General features: G+C 42.3%; 1 protein-coding gene across 1 annotated transcript in view; it reads right to left on the reverse strand.

Annotated features, from left to right (window-relative positions):
* LOC135568977 (NLR family CARD domain-containing protein 3-like) overlaps nucleotides 1-23160 on the reverse strand; it is a 58942-nt gene that overhangs the window by 35066 nt on the left and 716 nt on the right. Inside the window, 9 exon segments of the mRNA XM_065015756.1 lie at nucleotides 3087-3260; nucleotides 3542-5342; nucleotides 6999-7236; nucleotides 7375-7459; nucleotides 7721-7837; nucleotides 10422-10538; nucleotides 12211-12327; nucleotides 16743-16838; nucleotides 19200-19267. Coding sequence (XP_064871828.1) covers nucleotides 3087-3260; nucleotides 3542-5342; nucleotides 6999-7236; nucleotides 7375-7459; nucleotides 7721-7837; nucleotides 10422-10538; nucleotides 12211-12327; nucleotides 16743-16822 — 2729 coding nt within the window. The 5' untranslated portion in view covers nucleotides 16823-16838; nucleotides 19200-19267.

A 23160-nucleotide genomic window follows, 5' to 3' on the forward strand; every position in this document is an offset into this window, starting at 1 on the left:
ACCATCACCAAAGTGACATTCTGAAATCAACCCTAACGAGCAATTGAGATGAACCAGAATCACTGCCCAGCCATCCCGAGTTCATCGGGCCAGTCAATTTCGTATTCCTCCAGGATTTTTATAGCATGACAAATTCGTGATGGTAAATGCCCATTGAGCCATATTGCAAATGCACGTGCACTTGCAATATGATTCAACAATGAAAAAACATCACAAAATGGACATGATGAAGTCAACACAACGAGCGATGGAAAGGAGCAACTATCACTGCCAGGCCATCCTGTGTTCATCAGGCCAGTCAATTTTGCATTTCTGCAGGATTTTTGAGCATGTCAAATTTCTTATGGTAAATGCCCATGGAAACATATTGCAAATGCACGGGCACCAGACTTGCCCTCCAATGGATCCTCGTTAAAGGATTTAAAGTGTACTCATTCCAATTACAGGGCCTCGAAAGAGTCCTGTATTGTTATTTTTCGTCACTACCTCCCCGAGTCGGGAGTGGGTAATTTGCGCGCCTGCTTCCTTCCTTGGATGTGGTAGCCGTTTCTCAGGCTCCCTCTCCGGAATCGAACCCTGATTCCCCGTTACCCGTGGTGACCATGGTAGGCACAGAAAGTACCATTGAAAGTTGATAGGGCAGACATTCGAATGAGACGTCACAGCCACAAAGGGCGCGCGACCGGCTCGAAGTTATTTAGATTCACCAAAGCAACCGAGATTGGCCCGCATGGGTTTTGGGTCTGATAAATGCACGCATCCCCGGAGGTCAGCGCTCGTTGGCATGTATTAGCTCTAAAATTGCCACAGTTATCCAAGTAACGTTGGTGCGATCAAAGGAACCGTAACTGATTTAATGAACCATTCGCAGTTTCACTGTACCAGTCGTGTGTACTTAGAATTGCATGGCTTAATCTTTGAGACAAGTGCTACTGGCAGGATCAACCAGGTAGCCACTCACAACTTAGATGTTGTACCTGGGCGCACTAAGCAAAGAACAACCAGGACCGGTCCCGTCAGGGAGGAGGCCCTGGTGCAATCCACCGTGCGCCCAGCGGGAGGCCCTGAACTGCCCATGGCCGAAGCCACAGGTGCCTGGGCGCCGCTCAAGAGGTCTCTTGTCTAGCTGGAGCGTCCATTCGAACGCCATCAACCGGGCAAAAGAAACCACAACCTCGGCCAGACCACTTGGGTCAAACGGGTAGGTCCACTTTAAAGACAGGGTTTGAGAATACGTGTTTCTGGCGCCGATGCGTTACGGGATGACCATCACCACATGCTTCGCAGCCTGAGTGTGCCACTCCCCGCACCGGAACATCAATGTAGGGCCACTTGGTCAGACAGTTCGGCTGGATCTCGCATGAACGGTGCGCGGCTGGAGCGTATCGAAATAAGGGGTCAACCGTTTCCGAAAGGAGCTCCCCCGATAGAGGCAAATCCACAAATCCACGTGGGGCAGGAGGAAACATCCGTCAGAACACCAGCCAAAGGCCGGCCCCCCACAGGTGGAAAACAAATGCAAATCGGTCAGAGGAAATTAAACTGACTGGACAACAGAGGAGAACCATGGAGACGCACCGTGAACCAAGAGTGGGACTGGAGAGCTAGCCCTCACCGGGGCTAAACAACCACCAATTGGTAGCCGAAGGGATGGGCACCTTAATTGGACCAGAACCATGGTCATTGATGAACCAAACCCACAAGGTAATAGCTGGGATAGAGCACCTGCCCAGGACAGAGCTCAATATCCTCCCACCACCAAGCTGGGAAATGTGGATAAAAAGTTAGGACAAATCGGGCGCCAAAGGGGCTGGTCAAACCACTAAATCGGTCGCCAGAAGAAAAGGTCCAAAGCACCATGGTTCCCGAGGGGCTCACATCCCTCAAAAGTGTCCATTACTCATTTTCTATCCGGGCTGAGCAGTTTGGCACCACCCCCGTCTCTCTAGGACATGGAAGTCTTGTTGTCAAAAACCAGGTTTCTGATTTCGCGCCGGTACCTGTCTGGTCCACCCGCCACTGAGTGTGTCATTAACGGGCAGGCCAAATTATCGACATAAGCCTCACAGGGCTTCTGGGTGCCCCGCCATTGGGGGTCAAATTCAGGTACACCAAAACGTGAATAAATCCAAAAAGTACACCTCCAATCTGGATGGGTTTTTTTTGCACGAAAGGGCACACATAGACAAGCATTTCCATTGAATTAAAACCGTTTTTGTATACAACATTTTAATAGGAAATCGTGTTTTAAGTTTTGGGAAAAAAGTGCATGTTACAGGGCGCATAGGTGCCTGTGGATGCAAACTGTTTTTTACATGGTGTCATTGTTGCCCATCACAAGCCCAAATTTGAGCCGAAATTTGGGACCTCTAGCCCGTCGTGAAGTATTTTTAATAATTTTTTGAAATGAATGAAACACGGTTCTAAATGCACTTACCGGTGTTCCAGATATCCATGCCCGCTATGGGAGCACCCTACTATGGACCTTTATCAATGGGGGCCACCCTGAGTGATTTATGGAAGGTATAACATATAACATATTTATGTGGATGCGGATTACCTCTGTGCAACTGGTGATTGAAAATAGGCACCTGGTAACCGAAAAGTAAAAATATGGTTCTGAATACATTTACCGGGACTCCTAATATTCATGCCCACTATGTGAACACCCTACTACGGCCCTCTATCAATGGGGGCCGTCCTGAATGCTTTATGGAAGGTTTCAAAAAATGTTCAGGAAAACAGCTAAGTCCAGACATCGCATGTTTAATGTGCAACTGGTAACCCAAAATGGATGGTAAAATCAATCAAATAAATTGCACTATGTCCAACTCTGGGCCTGGTGATTGGGGAAATGGGCCAAAAAAAGGGGGACAGAGCAGCTAACCTCCACAGAGGTGACATTCTGTACTGTCTCCTAATATGAAACATTATATCTCAAATCCAAAATGCTGGAGAATAGCACCATATTTAAATCTGTAAGCTTCACTGTCCAAACACATATGGTGTGGACTATGTGTGTCTGGTAAACACATGTGGATCTGGTGAACAGTTATCACTTGTTGACCAACTACAGGAATACTGACCTCAGAGTCTCCAGTTTACAGTGGGGATTCCCCAGTCCAGCAGAGAGCAGCTTCACTCCTGAATCCTTCAGGTCATTGTTACTCAGATCCAGCTCTCTCAGGTGTGAGGGGTTTGACTCCAGAGCTGAGACCAGAGAAGCACAGCCTTCCTCTGTGACTCCACAGCCTGACAGCCTGACAAAGAGATCATCATGACTTCACAAACACACTGTTCATTTAACACCAGTAGTGTAGAAGGACAATGGCAGATGCATTTGGTTTATTCTCTGAAACAACATATAGATTCATCTTCCGTTTCCTAGAATTGTATGGTCATATTGTTATACTAATGTGAAAATCAATTAATTTATTCAATATGTTTTTCAAAATAATATATTATACATATTATAATAAATATTTTATAATGAATATTTCTTCCTGATGATTAGTTCTTATATGTCATTTTATTTACTCACAGAACAGCTCTGGAGGCTTTGACCACTGGCAGCAGCCTCAGAAGACCTTCCTCTGATCTGGAGTATTTCTTCAGGTCAAACACATCCAGCTCCTTTTCTGAAGTCAGCAACACAAAGACCAGAGCTGACCACTGTGCAGGTGACAGGCTGGGTTTTGAGAGACTTCCAGATCTCAGGAAGCTTTGGATCTCCTTCACTAGAGAATGGTCATTCAGTTCATTCAGACAGTGGAACAGATTGATGCTCCTCTCTGGAGAGGGATTCTCCCTGATCTTCTCCTTGATGTACTTGACTGTTTCTTCATGGCTCTGTGAGCTGCTTCTTGTCTTTGTCAGTAGACCTCGTAAGTGCTTCTGATTGGACTCCAGTGAGAGGCCCAGAAGGAAGCGGAGGAAAAGGTCCAGGTTTCCCGTCTCACTTTGTAAGGCTTTATCCACAGCACTCTTGTAGAAAGTAACTTCAGTAACTTTAGGCTTGTCTCTGAACAGCGAAGAAAAGACACTGGACTTTGTTTGCGGTTTGTCCATTAGATTCTTATTGTTGTTGATGAATGAGAGGAACACATATACAGCAGCCAGAAACTCCTGAATGCTCAGATGAACAAAGCAGTACACCTTGTCCTGGTACAGCCCACATTCCTCTTTAAAGAGCTGTGTGCACAGTCCTGAGTACACTGAGGCTTCACTGACATCAATGCCAGCCTCCTTCAGGTCTTCTTCATAGAAAATCAGATTGCCATTCACAAGCTGTTGAAAAGCCAGTTTTCCCAGTGACAGAATGCTCTCTTTATTCCAGTGTGGACCTGTCTCTTCTTTCACAAGATACTTTGCATTCTTCTGTTTGGTATGAAACACCACAAGGTGTGTGTACATCTCAGTCAGAGTCTTGGGCATCTCTTCTCTCTTATGTTTCAGCATGTGTTCAAGGACTGTTGCAGAAATCCAACAGAAGACTGGAATGTGGCACATGATGTGGAGGCTCCTTGATGTCTTTATGTGTGAGATGATTCTGCTGGCCAGGTCCTCATCACTGAATCTCTTCCTGAAGTAGTCCTCCTTCTGTGGGTCATTGAACCCTCGTACCTCTGTCACCTGGTCAACACACCCTGAAGGGATCTTATTGGCTGCTGCAGGTCGGGTAGTTATCCAGAGGAGAGCAGAGGGAAGCAGATTTCCCTTGATGAGATTTGTCAGCAGAACATCCACTGAGGTTGACTCTGTGACGTCCCAACAGATCTTGTTCTTCTGGAAGTCTAGGGGCAGTCGGCACTCATCCAGACCGTCAAATATGAACAGAACTTTGTACTTGTTGTAGATGGAGATTCCTGATTGTTTGGTTTCCATTGAGAAGTGATTAAGAAGTTCAATGAAAGTGTGTTTGTCCCCTTTCATCAAATTCAGCTCCCGGAAAGGGAATGAAAATACAAATTGGACATCCTGATTTGCTTTTCCTTCAGCCCAGTCCAGAATGAACTTCTGCACAGAGACTGTTTTTCCAATGCCAGCGACTCCCTTTGTCAGCACAGTTCTGATACGTTTGTCTTGTCCAGTTAAGGGTTTGAAGATGTCATTACATTTGATTGCAGTCTCTGGTCTTGCTTGTTTCCTGGTTGTTGTCTCAATCTGTCTCAGCTCATGTTCATTATTGACCTCTCCTGTTCCACCCTCTGTGATGTAGAGCTCTGTGTAGATCTTATTGAGAAGTGTTGGGTTTCCTTGTTTAGCGATCCCCTCAAATACACATTGAAACTTCTTCTTTAGATTAGATTTGAGTTCACGTTGGCAAATCACAGCAAGCTCATCTGAATGAAGAAATAACACAGAGGATATTAATATTATGTCTGTTTTAATGCCTACAGTATTGTAGGACTGTTATAAAGTTTTACATTATAATAATGTATTCTCTTAACTGACTGTATAAATGTGTAAATGTTTTCATAATGCATTACAGACTGGTGTGACTGATTATATTATTATTGGTATTATTGATGGTATTATTAATGTTCTCTCTCTAAATGAATCACCACAACACATCCCTGCTGCTACTTGATGAGGTCACTAGGTGTTGTTTTGAGAATATGAAATATACTTATTCATGTTACTGAGGGACTTTAGAGGGTCTACACCAGAAGGTAATGGTTATAGGAGGATGGTAATGGGTATCTGTAGGAAGAAGGTATATAGTGGAGGGTCTACACCAGAAGGTAATGGTTATAGGAGGAAGGTATATAGTGGAAGGTCTACACCAGAAGATAATGGGTATAGGAGGAGGGTATATAGTGGAGGGTCTACACCAGAAGGTAATGGTTATAGGAGGAAGGTAATGGGTATCTGTAGGAGGAAGGTATATAGTGGAGGGTCTACACCAGAAGGTAATGGTTATAGGAGGAAGGTATATAGTGGAAGGTCTACACCAGAAGATAATGGGTATAGGAGGAAGGTATATAGTGGAGGGTCTACACCAGAAGGTAATGGTTATAGGAGGAAGGTAATGGGTATCTGTAGGAGGAAGGTATATAGTGGAGGGTCTACACCAGAAGGTAATGGTTATAGGAGGAAGGTATATAGTGGAGGGTCTACACCAGAAGGTAATGGTTATAGGAGGAAGGTATATAGTGGAGGGTCTACACCAGAAGGTAATGGTTATAGGAGGAAGGTATATAGTGGAGGGTCTACACCAGAAGGTAATGGGTATAGGAGGAAGGTATATAGTGGAGGGTCTACACCAGAAGGTAATGGGTATAGGAGGAAGGTATATAGTGCACTCAGATGCAGTGAGGAAGAACAGATATCACTAAGGTTTGTATAGCAACATAGATACATTGGCTGTTCGGCTGCGGAGGAGGAGACTCAGCCTAGGAGAAAGGGAGGAGGAGACTCAGCCTAGGAGAAAGGGAGGAGGAGACTCAGCCTAGGAGAAAGGGAGGAGGAGACTCAGCCTAGGAGAAAGGGAGGAGGAGACTCAGCCTAGGAGAAAGGGAGGAGGAGACACAGCCTAGGAGAAAGGGAGGAGGAGACAGCCTAGGAGAAAGGGAGGAGGGGACTCAGCCTAGGAGAAAGGGAGGAGGAAACTCAGCCTAGGAGAAAGGGAGGAGGAGACTCAGCCTAGGAGAAAGGGAGGAGGAGACTCAGCCTAGGAGAAAGGGAGGAGGAGACTCAGCCTAGGAGAAAGGGAGGAGGAGACTCAGCCTAGGAGAAAGGGAGGAGGAGACTCAGCCTAGGAGAAAGGGTTAAATATCAGTGCTTGTGTCAGATGTTTTGTTGTCTGAATAACAGCTGTACCGACCCTCTGGGAAGAATTAAACTTGGTTAAAGCTTCTCTAGTGTCTGTGAGTTATTTACTCTGAACAATTACAGTGTGAAGGCTGCTACAATATCATTGAGTTACACAGCTACTTTAGCTGTACTTTAGCTACAGCTTTTAAATGTTATAAAACATCATTCAACATGAGGCAGACAGATCTTACATTTCTCCAGTGTGTCAGCAAGCTCCTTCTGGTTCATTTTCCTCAGGATGTGCAGTGTGATCTTCAGAGCCCCCTCTCTGGCACTGCTCTCCTGCTTCTCATCTTCAGGGTCCACCACTTCCTTATCCTGCTTCTGACTCTCAAAGCCTTCTGGGAGTTCTGGACTAAGAATCCTCTTGAACATCTTCAGCTCGTTCTTCACAAATGTCATAATTTTCTCTTCAAGCATCTGAAATAAATTAAGTAAATTAGTTAAGTTAGTTATGCAAGAGAAGAAATGCTTTCTCATTAACACATTAATGAATGATTGACAGATCAACTTTACTTGAGGTAAACAAAAACAAATGTACATAACAGGACCACATACACTGAATATGGAGGCCAGGTCTGTTTGATGACTCTGGGAAGACTGACCACTGAGAATCTCTGACTCTGATCTCTCCTGTTGGTTTCTGTGGACAAAACATTAGATTACATCTCCTCATCCAGGGAGTACACACACACACACACACACACACACACACACACACACACACACACACACACGGAGGGAATGTTGTGTTTGTTTAATTGTTTTAGGACTATGAGAATGGACAAAAGGATTAGCATATGGATTATGAAAACAACAACAATAAATGGGAAAATGGGAGAGGAGAAATGACTATAGACAGTGTTGTTTAACTCACTGACCAGGACCCATGAGTTCTTCTTACCTTTGTTCAGTAGAAAAGTCTCCCTTTCTAAACTGTAAAGGATGAACCATAGACTGGTCACTCTTCATGGACACACAGCTGGGAACAGGGGAGGCTGGTCTCTCCTGCTTGATTGGACTTCAACACAACAGAGACAAACATTACATCTCTCATCTACTCTGAGCTCAGATGGGGAAACATAAGAAGAGTTTCATTCCAAAAAGCTATATATCACTTTTCAGAAATGTTCATAAATTAGCTTTTATTGTTTAAAGAAGTTATGTTTATGTTAAGTTGTGTTTTTTTGCTACATGAGGAGATGGCACGTGGGTACCTGCTTCTATAAACCAATGAGGAGATGGCACGTGGGTACCTGCTTCTATAAACCAATGAGGAGATGGCATGTGGGTACCTGCTTCTATAAACCAATGAGGAGATGGCATGTGGGTACCTGCTTCTATAAACCAATGAGGAGATGACACGTGGGTACCTGCTTCTATAAACCAATGACGAGATGGCACGTGGGTACCTGCTTCTATAAACCAATGAGGAGATGGCACGTGGGTACCTGCTTCTATAAACCAATGAGGAGATGCAGCGCGAACTGCGTCACAAATAGAATTGACTTCAAGACGCTCGTTGGCGCGAGCGAGCAGTGTGTCATTTTTAATAACGAAATTCATTTAGCGACGCGAGCGTTGTAGTCAGTCTGTCAGCCCCGCTAAAAGGCTGGTGTCGTTACTCTGCCTTCTCCGGGGGCATGTTGAGGTAAATTTACTAACCGGGGGGGTTGAATGATGTAATTTATTGGAGGGCTGGAAGACGCACTCTCGAGGTTGTTTACTCACAATATCAGATATTAAGATGATTTTTATAATGAAGGTATACTGAGGTTGAGGTTCTGACTAGTGATTATTTACCCGGGGTTCAATACCTGCTATTGAGGCGCCCTGAAAATAATATTCAAAAGTTCGGTCCTTGGACACAGAGGGTTTAAACACTAAAGTTACCGTCCATCTAGTGAAGAGAGGAGAACCGGACAGAGGTAGCCAGCATCCGTCAACAAGAGAGGGAGAAGCCTCACCGGGATTTAACAGGTGGAAGAAACAACCGGGGAGCTCCATCGGTCCACAAGAAATGCAGACAGACGGTGATGATGTAGTGGTAGCTATGGTAACTATGATGCTGCTGGTAGAGTAGCTAGCTAGCTTACCGAGCTGTACCGACTAGCTAGGATAACTAGGATGCTGCTGGTAGAGTAGCTATCTAACGTACCGAGCTGTACCGACTAGCTAGGATAACTAGGATGCTGCTGGTAGAGTAGCTAGCTAGCTTACCGAGCTGTACCGACTAGCTAGGATAACTAGGATGCTGCTGGTAGAGTAGCTAGCTAGCTTACCTTCTGAGTCAATGTGCAGGGTACCAGCTAGCTAGCTTACCGAGCTGTACCGACTAGCTAGGATAACTAGGATGCTGCTGGTAGAGTAGCTAGCTAGCTTACCGAGCTGTACCGACTAGCTTGGATAACTAGGATGCTGCTGGTAGAGTAGCTAGCTAGCTTACCTTCTGAGTCAATGTGCAGGGTACCAGGTAGTTGAGGTTATAATGAGGATATGAGGAGTACCAGTACTGAGTCAATGTGCAGGGTACCAGGTAGTTGAGGTAATAATGAGACTATAATGAGTACCAGTACTGAGTCAATATGCAGGGTACCAGGTAGTTGAGGTAATAATGAGACTATAAGGAGAACCAGTACTGAGTCAATGTGCAGGGTACCAGGTAGTTGAGGTAATAATGAGACTATAAGGAGTACCAGTACTGAGTCAATGTGCAGGGGTACCAGGTAGTTGAGGTAATAATGAGGCTATAATGAGTACCAGAACTGAGTCAATGTGCAGGGTACCAGGTAGTTGAGGTAATAATGAGACTATAAGGAGTACCAGTACTGAGTCAATATGCAGGGTACCAGGTAGTTGAGGTAATAACGAGACTATAAGGAGTACCAGTACTGAGTCAATGTGCAGGGTACCAGGTAGTTAAGGTAATAATGAGGCTATAAGGAGTACCAGTACTGAGTCAATGTGCAGGGTACCAGGTAGTTGATGTAATAATGAGGCTATAAGGAGTACCAGTACTGAGTCAATGTGCAGGGTACCAGGTAGTTGAGGTAATAATGAGACTATAAGGAGTACCAGTACTGAGTCAATGTGCAGGGTACCAGGTAGTTGAGGTAATAATGAGACTATAAGCAGTACCAGTACTGAGTCAATGTGCAGGGTACCAGGTAGTTGAGGTAATAATGAGACTATAAGGAGTACCAGTACTGAGTCAATGTGCAGGGTACCAGGTAGTTGAGGTAATAATGAGACTATAAGGAGTACCAGTACTGAGTCAATGTGCAGGGTACCAGGTAGTTGAGGTAATAATGAGACTATAAGGAGTACCAGTACTGAGTCAAATTGCAGGGTACCAGGTAGTTGAGGTAATAATGAGACTATAAGGAGTACCAGTACTGAGTCAATGTGCAGGGTACCAGGTACCACACACACACACAGGGAGGGAATGTTGTGTTTGTTTAATATTGTTTTAGGACTATGAAAATGGACAAAAGGATTAGCCTATTGATTATGAAAACAACCAAAAGGATTTGGAAAATGGGAGGAGAAATGACTAGAGACAGTGTTGTTTAACTCACTGACCAGGACCTATGAGTTCTTCTTACCTTTGTTCAGTAATAAAGTCTCTCTCTCTAAACATTATAGGTAGTTCCATAGACTTGTCACTCTTCATGGACACAGAGCTGGGAACAGGGGAGGCTGGTCTCTCCTGCTTGATTGGACTTCAACACAACAGAGACAAACATTACATCTCTCATCTACTCTGAGCTCAGATGGGGAAACATAAGAGTTTCATTCCAAAACACTATATATCACTTTTCAGAAATGTTAGTAAATTAGCTTTTATTGTTCAAAGCATTTCTGAAAGAGATTGGTGTGTTTTTTCTCTATCTAATCATGGGGTTGTTCACTATCTAATCATGGGGTTGTTCACTATCTAATCATGGGGTTGTTCACTATCTAATCATGGGGTTGTTCACTATCTAATCATGGGGTTGTTCACTATCTAATCATGGGGTTGTTCTCTATCTAATCATGGGGTTGTTCACTATCTAATCATGGGGTTGTCCCCTATCTAATCATGGGGTTGTTCACTATCTAATCATGGGGTTGTTCACTATCTAATCATGGGGTTGTTCACTATCTAATCATGGGGTTGTTCACTATCTAATCATGGGGTTGTTCACTATCTAATCATGGGATTGTTCACTATCTAATCATGGGGTTGTTCACTATCTAATCATGGGGTTGTTCACTATCTAATCATGGGATTGTTCACTATCTAATCATGGGGTTGTTCACTATCTAATCATGGGGTTGTTCACTATCTAATCATGGGATTGTTCACTATCTAATCATGGGGTTGTTCACTATCTAATCATGGGATTGTTCACTATCTAATCATGGGGTTGTTCACTATCTAATCATGGGGTTGTTCACTATCTAATCATGGGATTGTTCACTATCTAATCATGGGGTTGTTCACTATCTAATCATGGGGTTGTTCACTATCTAATCATGGGGTTGTTCACTATCTAATCATGGGATTGTTCACTATCTAATCATGGGGTTGTTCACTATCTAATCATGGGGTTGTTCACTATCTAATCATGGGGTTGTTCACTATCTAATCATGGGGTTGTTCACTATCTAATCATGGGGTTGTTCACTATCTAATCATGGGGTTGTTCACTATCTAATCATGGGGTTGTCCACTATCTAATCATGGGGTTGTTCACTATCTAATCATGGGGTTGTTCACTATCTAATCATGGGGTTGTTCACTATCTAATCATGGGGTTGTTCACTATCTAATCATGGGGTTGTTCACTATCTAATCATGGGGTTGTTCACTATCTAATCATGGGGTTGTTCTCTATCTAATCATGGGGTTGTTCAATGACAGATATGTATTTGTTTAAAATCACTTGATGTCTTCATTTCAGAGAGACAAATAATCATGTTTTTTTTCCGCAAAATGCTATATATTTGCCTCACTCTCAAATGTTACCGACCGGAATAATGAGGCTATAAGGATTACCAGTACTGAGTCAATGTGCAGGGTACCAGGTAGTTGAGGTAATAATGAGACTATAAGGAGTACCAGAACTGAGTCAATGTGCAGGGTACCAGGTAGTTGAGGTAATAATGAGGCTATAAGGAGTACCAGTACTGAGTCAATGTGCAGGGTACCAGGTACCACACACACACACACATACACACACAGGGAGGGAATGTTGTGTTTGTTTAATATTGTTTTAGGACTATGAAAATGGACAAAAGGATTAGCCTATGGATTATGAAAACAACCAAAAGGATTTGGAAAATGGGAGGAGAAATGACTAGAGACAGTGTTGTTTAACTCACTGACCAGGACCTATGAGTTCTTCTTACCTTTGTTCAGTAATAAAGTCTCCCTCTCTAAACATTATAGGTAGTTCCATAGACTTGTCACTCTTCATGGACACACAGCTGGGAACAGGGGAGGCTGGTCTCTCCTGCTTGATTGGACTTCAACACAACAGAGACAAACATTACATCTCTCATCTACTCTGAGCTCAGATGGGGAAACAGAAGAAGAGTTTCACAAATATAACTGACTTCTAGACGTTAGTTAACGCGCGCGAGCAGTGTGTCATTTTTAATGACGAGATTAATTTATCGACGCGAACGTTGTAGTCAGTCTGTCAGCCCCGCTAAAAGGCTGGTGTCGTTACTCTGCCTTCTCCGGGGGATGTTGAGGTAAATTTACTAACCGGGAGGGTTGAATGATGTAATTTATTGGAGGGCTGGAAGACGCACTCTCGAGGTTGTTTACTCACAATATCAGATATTAAATATATTTTTTATAATGAATGTATACTGAGGTTGAAGTTCTGACTAGTGATTATTTACCCGGTGTTCAATACCTGCTATTGAGGCGTCCTGAAAATAATATTCAAAAGTTCGGTCCTTGGACACAGAGGGTTTAAACACTACAGAAACAACCGGGGAGCCGGTGATGATGTAGTGGTAGCTATGGTAACTAGGATGCTGCTGGTAGAGTAGCTAGCTAGCTTACCGAGCTGTAACGACTAGCTAGGATAACTAGGATGCTGCTGGTAGAGTAGCTAGCTATCTTACCGAGCTGTACCGACTAGCTAGGATAACTAGGATGCTGCTGGTAGAGTAGCTAGCTAGCTTACCGAGCTGTAACGACTAGCTAGGATAACTAGGATGCTGCTGGTAGAGTAGCTAGCTATCTTACCGAGCTGTACCGACTAGCTAGGATAACTAGGATGCTGCTGGTAGAGTAGCTAGCTTAGTAACGACTAGCTAGGATAACTAGGATGCTGCTTACCGAGCTGTAACGACTAGCTAGGATAACTAGGATGCTGCTGGTAGAGTAGCTAGCTAGCTTACCGAGCTGTACCGACTAGCTTGGTTAGTTAGCAGGTCGTTCGTCTGTCCCTCGTCTCGATGATGAATCCGGTGAACCACAAAATGAAACGAGGATAGAGAGTGAAAAGGATCTGGCTACACTCATACTGTCCCTCACCGTAAAGAAAAAAGCAAATTGAACAATAAACTTCGGTGTCTCAACACTAAAACAAACTCTGTCGTTATTCCCCAAGATCACCTCAGTCCACTCTGCGCGTAACCGGACAATATCCACACCGAACGTGGACGCGGACAGTTCTGTACGGGGACGCGGACAGTTCCAGAACGCGGACATGAGCAGTGCAACACAATAACCTAAACCCAGTCTTTACAGTGGGTTACATTAGTAATATTCATTTTTTATTATTATGTTTAACAAACATTTTTACAAAATTATAACAACATTTTGAGATCAAACATTCAGTTTTTTTATGACAATATGTTGAGATCTGGGTCCATATGGCCAAAGTGTCTGAGTAGAAAATTGGTCGTATAAGTGCTGAGAATAAAGACATTTTACACTTATGGGTATAAATGACCTAGTTACCTACCCATTGCCTAAATTACCTACCCACCTAGTCAGTAGATATTTAGGACACCTCGTGAGCTGTCCTAAGTAGTTAAGAGTTAACAGCAGGTGTCCTGAGTAGTTAAGAGTTAACAGCAGGTGTCCTAAGTAGTTAAGTGTTAACAGCAGCTGTCCTAAGTAGCTAAGAGTTAACAGCAGGTGTCTTGATAATACTATAGAATCATGCAGTGAGTCAGTGGTTCCTGAGCCACATGTAATTGCATTGCAGTAGTTAAAAATAATGTTTTTATATTTCTATGTGATCAACCCATAAATAATATAGACCTACATGCAACAGTATGTCTTGTGCTTTTGGCGATGAGTTATGTATAATAATTATGTATAACAAGTGATACCATGTATGTCTGTGGCGGCAGGTAGCCTTGTGGTTAGAGTGTAGAGGTGGCAGGTCGCCTTGTGGTTAGAGTGTAGAGATGGCAGGTCGCCTTGTGGTTAGAGTGTAGAGGTGGCAGGTCGCCTTGTGGTTAGAGTGTAGAGGTGGCAGGTCGCCTTGTGGTTAGAGTGTAGAGATGGCAGGTCGCCTTGTGGTTAGAGTGTAGAGATGGCAGGTAGCCTCATGGTTAGAGTGTAGAGGTGGCAGGTAGCCTAGTGGTTAGAGTGTAGAGGTGGCAGGTAGCCTTGTGGTTAGAGTGTAGAGGTGGCAGGTCGCCTTGTGGTTAGAGTGTAGAGGTGGCAGGTCGCCTTGTGGTTAGAGTGTAGAGGTGGCAGGTAGCCTTGTGGTTAGAGTGTAGAGGTGGCAGGTCGCCTTGTGGTTAGAGTGTAGAGGTGGCAGGTCGCCTTGTGGTTAGAGTGTAGAGATGGCAGGTAGCCTTGTGGTTAGAGTGTAGAGGTGGCAGGTAGCCTTGTGGTTAGAGTGTAGAGGTGGCAGGTAGCCTAGTGGTTAGAGTGTAGAGATGGCAGGTAGCCTTGTGGTTAGAGTGTAGAGATGGCAGGTAGCCTTGTGGTTAGAGTGTAGAGGTGGCAGGTAGCCTTGTGGTTAGAGTGTAGAGGTGGCAGGTAGCCTTGTGGTTAGAGTGTAGAGGTGGCAGGTCGCCTTGTGGTTAGAGTGTAGAGGTGGCAGGTAGCCTTGTGGTTAGAGTGTAGAGGTAATTAATTATGTATAACAAGTGATACCATGTATGTCTGTGGCGGCAGGTAGCCTTGTGGTTAGAGTGTAGAGGTGGCAGGTCGCCTTGTGGTTAGAGTGTAGAGGTGGCAGGTAGCCTTGTGGTTAGAGTGTAGAGGTAATTAATTATGTATAACAAGTGATACCATGTATGTCTGTGGCGGCAGGTAGCCTCGTGGTTAGAGTGTAGAGGTGGCAGGTCGCCTTGTGGTTAGAGTGTAGAGGTAATTAATTATGTATAACAAGTGATACCATGTATGTCTGTGGCGGCAGGTAGCCTCGTGGTTAGAGTGTAGAGGTGGCCTCGTGGTTAGAGTGTAGAGGTGGCAGGTAGCCTTGTGGTTAGAGTGTAGAGGTGGCAGGTAGCCTAGTGGTTAGAGTGTAGAGGTAATTAATTATGTATAACAAGTGATACCATGTATGCAAAGCATTTTGTCTTCATTTTGGCAGATTAACTCAGGTTGGAGTTGGAACTGTGACTGAAAGTTGGCTGGTTCGAATCCCGGGCCGGGCGCTGGAAAAAAACAGGTGGAATTGATCTGACCACTGGAGGGCTGCTGGGTTCACATCCTCAAAACATGAACCTTTTGTTGATCAGAACTCTAGAGGTTCTTCTTCACTGAAACCCAAAATATATATAACTTTTATTGATTTCATATTTTAAGGAAGTGATAGAAGCCTTTTTATAAGGAACCTTGTTTTCTAAACACGTTTTTCTTTTGATGATTTAATTATCTACATCATGTTATTTCAAGTTCTCCCTTTGGAGCGCAACATCATATTGTTAAAAAATACTCCTAAATTGGGGATGGATATAAATTGGGCAGTTGAAGGCGTCTAGGGCGTAATATGTGTTTGATGAAAATGAACATTGTATGAAACGTTGTAGGCAACATTATTGGAAGGGACTTGATGCCTACTATGCCAAAGATATTTAGAGTTGTTAAACGGGTGTGAAGAGTGTGTTAATATAACGGTAATATCAGAATTGGTAAAAAAAAAATGCATTCCATTATATTAATCAATAATTAAGAGAAGGCAAAGTGGTTGTGTCATGTAAAAATTCTATCAAATGTCTGACATTGCAACGAGTACAGTCAGGGTGCCGTGGAACCCCTGCAGTACCTCCACAGACCCCGGATTGAGAACCCCTGCAGTACCTCCACAGACCCCGGATTGAGAACCCCTGCAGTACCTCCACAGACCCCGGATTGAGAACCCCTGCAGTACCTCCACAGACCCCGGATTGAGAACCCCTGCAGTACCTCCACAGACCCCGGATTGAGAACCCCTGCAGTACCTCCACAGACCCCGGATTGAGAACCCCTGCAGTACCTCCACAGACCCCGGATTGAGAACCCCTGCAGTACCTCCACAGACCCCGGATTGAGAACCCCTGCAGTACCTCCACAGACCCCAGATTGAGAACCCCTGCAGTACCTCCACAGACCCCGGATTGAGAACTCCTGATTTAGCACATGCTCTTATCCAGAGTGATTTACAGTAAGTGCATTCATCTTAATTAAAATAGCTACGTGAGACAACCACATATCACAGTCAAATATACAGGATAGCAACATTCCATTCCAGCTAAACAATGGATATATAGATATATATATATAGCGTTTTGCAATAAAAAATACAAATACAAATAATTTAAAAAATCTAAAAACTATTAGTTAAAAATCTGAGAACAGTAATATTGAAGGCCCATAAGCAACCATTTCTGATTAAAAACAAACGTGAACATTTTTTGGAAATAGCATTTTAAAAGAAACTCTTAATAGTTCATTAACACAACTCTCATCTCACCTCTTAGCTTTGGTGTCATGTTCCCCAGAGAGACTCATTTTAGTGGCAGGGTCCCCTTCTCTCTCCCCAGAGAGACTCATTTTAGAGCACTGACCCCTAAACAGAGATCCAGCATGTTGGTTGTGGTTAACACAGTGACAACTAAACAGAGATCCAACATGTTGGTTGTGGTTAACACAGTGACAACTAAACAGAGATCCAACATGTTGGTTGTGGTTATTAACACAGTAACAACTAAACAGAGATCCAACATGTTGGTTGTGGTTAACACAGTGACAACTAAACAGAGATCCAACATGTTGGTTGTGGTTATTAACACACTAACAACTAAACAGAGATCCAACATGTTGGTTGTGGTTAACACAGTGACAACTAAACAGAGATCCAACATGTTGGTTGTGGTTAACACAGTGACAACTAAACAGACCAACATGTTGGTAACAACTGGTAAACAGAAACATGTTGGTTGTGGTTAACACAGTGACTAACAATGATCTCTTATAAAAATACCAAGAGACACAGAAACAATCAGATGATTTAATGCATCACATGAAAACGTAGATGTGACAAAACAGAGATCCAACATGTTGGTTGTGGTTAACACAGTGACAACTAAACAGAGATCCAACATGTTGGTTGTGGTTAACACAGTGACAACTAAACAGAGATCCAACATGACAACAATAAAATAATAATAATAAGTCACTGTTTGTTGTGGTTAACACAGTGACAACTAAACAGAGATCCAACATGTTGGTTGTGGTTATTAACACAGTAACAACTAAACTAATCAGAGATCCAACATGTTGGTTGTGGTTAACACAGTGACAACTAAACAGAGATCCAACATATTGGTTGTGGTTAACACAGTGACAATTAATTATTTAATGTCAATTGTTATCATTTATTAATGATCTCTTATAAAAAATACCAAGAGACACAGAAACAATCAGATGATTTAATGCATCACATGAAAACGTAGATGTGACATCTCTTCTCCATGGTAACTGTCAATAATAATAATAATAATAATAATAAGTCACTGTTTGTTAAGGTAGTTATAGACAGTACAGCAATAATAATAATAATAATAATAATAATAATAATAAGTCACTGTTTGTTAAGGTAGTTATAGACAGTACAGCAACAATAATAATAATAATAATAATAATAATAATAATAATAAGTCACTGTTTGTTAAGGTAGTTATAGACAGTACAGCAACAATAATAATAATAATAATAAGTCACTGTTTGTTAAGGTAGTTATAGACAGTACAGCAACTATAATAATAATAATAATAATAATAATAATAAGTCACTGTTTGTTAAGGTAGTTATAGACAGTACAGCAACAATAATAATAATAATAATAATAATAATAAGTCACTGTTTAATAATAATTAAGGTCACTGTTTATAGACAGTACAGCAACAATAATAATAATAATAATAATAATAATAATAATAATAAGTCACTGTTTGTTAAGGTAGTTATAGACAATAATAGAAACAGTATAATTAATAATAATAAGTCACTGTTTGTTAAGGTCATAGTCTCAATATTAATACACTAGGTCATGTCTCACAATTATTTTTATTAAATTAAAGTAGGCTATTTATTGTTCAATCTGTTATTTTCTAAATGTATGTGAGAATGTAGACAGACAGAAGGGCTAAAACTGACATGATTGATCTGAGGGGGAAATCATTGATCCATTCAAAGTTTATTTGCAACAAGTAAGAGATGTTATATTATGTAAAGTAGACTAGGTTATAATGTATAGTAGTGGTTTGTTAGTGATATGTTATATTATGTAAAGTAGACTAGGTTATAATGTATAGTAGTGGGTTGTTAGTGATATGTAGATGTTATATTATGTAAAGTAGACTAGGTTATAATGTATAGTAGTGGGTTGTTAGTGATATGTAGATGTTATATTATGTAAAGTAGACTAGGTTATAATGTATAGTAGTGGGTTGTTAGTGATATGTAGATGTTATATTATGTAAAGTAGACTAGGTTATAATGTATAGTAGTGGGATGTTAGTGATATGTAGATGTTATATGATATAAAGTAGACTAGGTTATAATGTATAGTAGTGGTTTGTTAGTGATATGCAGATCAAGGTCTATACCTCAGCTATAGCCAACATATCATAGGTGACCATCCTAAACCTGTTCAGATCAGTTCACAGAGACCATCAGGTTTGTCAGCATGATAAGTGATCATAACTCCAACCTACTCTGACTATTGAATGTCTGACATCGACTAACCTTATAATAGTGTGTAGAAAGCAAAGACCAACGAGAGTTTGCCCATCTTTCCTACGTCTCAACACATTTATCTGACTTCTAATGTACTGAGAAATATGTGCCACAGTTTCAACAGCCATTTTATAACTGTGTAGGCTACAAACATACTTTTAATTTCATATGAGGAAATCACATAACTTACAGTCACTGGTGCAGCCGCCTGTTTTCTTACAGATGAAGTAGCTTTCATAGGCAACTCATTCAACCAGCCTAAACAACAGTAAATAAAAGATGTCAAATGGTCAAAGGAGAATAAATGAAAGACAGGTGTTTTGCTACAGATGTAGGATCTTAATTTGAGACAGTTTACTGCAGCAGAACAATTATGTGGATTATAATTAACATTTTAAAGTGGAAAGTGGAAATTACAAACTTCAGAAGCCTTTTAAAACAGCAAATACACTACAAGTTTTAGTTTTCCTGCAACAGGGTGATCAAATTCAGATCCTACATCTGTACAGAGATGAGGTCTTTATCTGAAAAAGGAAGTTTGAGTTATTAGCAATGAAGTTGCAACTGTCAGCTGCTGTAAACCTAAGTGACTGGATGTTATAGACCCCAATCTGAACAGTTTCTTCCCCGTGGTTATAGCCTTTAGCTCTATGCTCACTCTACCTAGTTAAATATATTGTTGTACGTAAACTTTGTGCAAACTCCACCGCCTGTATTCTGTCTCTTAATGTTTTGTGATGTAATTTATTACATTTCAACCTGTTGATAAAGGCAACTAGAAGGCTGAACCCAGAAGACAACTCTAAATCAGCACTTACTGATATTATCCTAAAATCTTTTCACTCATATTATTGTGTCTCTTTGTTCAACAAATGTTGGGTAGCCTGTGCTATTAATATAGTTGAAAACATGTGATACATTTATTTAAATACGACTCCCGTCTCAATATACACTGCTCAAAAAAATAAAGGGAACACTTAAACAACACAATGTAACTCCAAGTCAATCACACTTCTGTGAAATCAAACTGTCCACTTAGGAAGCAACACTGATTGACAATACATTTCACATGCTGTTGTGCAAATGGAATAGACGACAAGTGGAAATTATAGGCAATTAGTAAGACACCCCCAATAAAGGAGTGGTTCTGCAGGTGGTGACCACAGACCAGCTTCTCAGTTCCTATGCTTCCTGGCTGATGTTTTGGTCACTTTTGAATGCTGGCGGTGCTTTCACTCTAGTGGTAGCATGAGACAGAGTCTACAACCCACACAAGTGGCTCAGGTAGTGCAGCTCATCCAGGATGGCACATCAATGCGAGCTGTGGCAAGAAGGTTTGCTGTGTCTGTCAGCGTAGTATCCAGAGCATGGAGGCGCTACCAGGAGACAGGCCAGTACATCAGGAAACATGGAGGAGGCCGTAGGAGGGCAACAACCCAGCAGCAGGACCGCTACCTCCACATTTGTGCAAGGAGGAGAAGGAGGAGCACTGCCAGAGCCCTGCAAAATGACCTCCAGCAGGCCACAAATGTGCATGTGTCTGCTCAAACGGTCAGAAACAGACTCCATGAGGGTGGTATGAGGGCCCGACGTCCACAGGTGGGGGTTGGGCTTACAGCCCAACTGGCGCCCTGTGCTCTTCACAGATGAAAACAGGTTCACACTGAGCACATGTGACAGACGTGACAGAGTCTGGAGACACCGTGGAGAATGTTCTGCTGCCTGCAACATCCTCTAGCATGACCGGTTTGGCGGTGGGTGAGTCCTGGTGTGGGGTGGCATTTCTTTGGGGGGCCGCACAGCCCTCCATGTGCTCGCCAGAGGTAGCCTGACTGCCATTAGGTACCAACAATGCTAGACCTCATGTGGCTGGAGTGTGTCAGCAGTTCCTGCAAGAGGAAGGCATTGATGCTATGGACTGGCCCGCCCGTTCCCCAGACCTGAATCCAATTGAGCACATCTGGGACATCATGTCTCGCTCCATCCACCAACGCAACGTTGCACCACAGACTGTCCAGGAGTTGGCGGATGCTTTAGTCCTGGTCTGGGAGGAGATTCCTCAGGAGACCATCCGCCACCTCATCAGGAGCATACCCAGGCGTTGTAGGGAGGTCATACAGGCACGTGGAGGCCACACACTGAGCCTCATTTTGACTTGTTTTAAGGACATTACATCAAAGTTGGATCAGCCTGTAGTGTGGTTTTCCACTTTAATTTTGACTGTGACTCCAAATCCAGACCTCCATTGGTTGATTCATTTGATTTCCATTGATCATTTTTGTGTGATTTTGTTGTCAGCACATTCAACTATGTCAAGAAAAAAGTATTTAATAAGAATATTTCATTCAGATCTAGGATGTGTTATTTTAGTGTTCCCTTAATATTTTTGAGCAGTGTAGTTGAAAACAGCGGGGCAGTGAACCTCGCTGGAGTAAAAGGTCAACACCCTACGTATTGCACCAATTTGTGCAAACTCCACCGCCTGTATTCTGTCTCTTAATGTTTTCTTTCACAAGCAGCACCATGTCACCATGTTAACTAATGTGTACAGATGTGGGATCTTTCCAACTCTGAGGACATGTCATTGTGATGTCATTTATTACATTCCAACCTGTTGATAAAGGCAACTAGAAGGCTGAACCCAGAAGACAACTCTAAATCAACACTTACTGTCTCTTTGTTCAACGAATGTCGGGCAGCCTGTGCTGAAAACAGCGGGCAGGGAGGTCAACACCCTACAGGCAGCCTGTGCTGTTAATATAGTTGAAAACAGCGGGCAGGGAGGTCAACACCCTACGTATTGCACCAATAGGGTTAACCCACATGGTGGGAATTGTTACCTGGCTCACACAAAAGCATGTCTCAGACACCACTTCTGACACCAATGTAGCAAACAGCGGGGCAGGGAAGCGAACCCAGGTTGCATGTGTTAAAGGTGAACAACCTACGCATCGCGCCATTGGCATCAATTGGGTAACTTGGTTGGAATTGTGACGTGGCTCATATAGTGAGGATCACTACACTATAGTGGAACTATGATACAATTACATTATCATATGAAATGTAGAGGAACTATGATACAATTACATTATCATATGAAATGTAGAGGGTCACTACACTATAGAGGAACTATGATACAATTACATTATCATATGAAATGTAGAGGACCTAAATGTTAAATGTAGAACTATAATATATGAATGTTGACATATTGAATTTGACTTGATCACGTCCAGTCAGCTCCATGTTGTATGATTAAACTGACACCAACCTGTCTCAGTAGAAGTAGACTGTTAGGAGTGTTATACTTCACTATACTAACATTACACCAGACATTTAATTTATCTACTGTTAGGAGTGTTTTACTTCACTATACTAACATTACACCAGACATTTAATGTATCTACTGTTAGGAGTGTTTTACTTCACTATACTAACATTACACCAGACATTTAATGTATCTACTGTTAGGAGTGTTATACTTCCATTCACTATACTAACATTACACCAGACATTTAATGTCTCTACACACTTTACAATAATCCCTGGGAAGAGTCTTACCTTGTAGCCTGAATTCACAACCAGAACATGTCAAGTCATTGAGATATTTTCTGTTCTGTTCTGTATATTCTGATGGATGAGGCCTGAGCTGGAATGTGAAGCTAACTGAACCTGGCTATTTTTAGAAAACCAGTATATCTGGCTAGTATCATAGTTTACCCCTCAGGCTACAATCAGGTTTCAGCATCAGGCAGGTATCAACATGCCGAGTCGTAGGCAACAACCTGGGTTGTATTCAATAGTTTACTCCACAGCCATCAGTATTAAAATGTTGCCTAAACAGTTCACTCTAAACGCTGTACAACGTGACCTAAACGGTTTATGTTGCCAAACGTTTTGCTACGATGGGCACTAATGAACACACACAACCTGTTTTGAGGAAGTGTAAGTTGTTGTTAGGCTTTCCACAAAATGTAAAAGTCTCTCTTTCACACAAAATACCTTCCTTAGTGTAAAGAGTTAACTGTAGATTAGAAATATAACATGTTTGTTTGTTGCTTGTTGTGTTTTAAGAAGACAAGCCTATATGATACAGGGGAACACAGGTGGGCAAAGAACAAATTCACCTCCCGCATTTAATTTACATCAAA

This window comes from Oncorhynchus nerka, unplaced genomic scaffold (assembly GCF_034236695.1).
Source record: "Oncorhynchus nerka isolate Pitt River unplaced genomic scaffold, Oner_Uvic_2.0 unplaced_scaffold_1290, whole genome shotgun sequence".
Classification (NCBI taxonomy): domain Eukaryota; kingdom Metazoa; phylum Chordata; class Actinopteri; order Salmoniformes; family Salmonidae; genus Oncorhynchus; species Oncorhynchus nerka.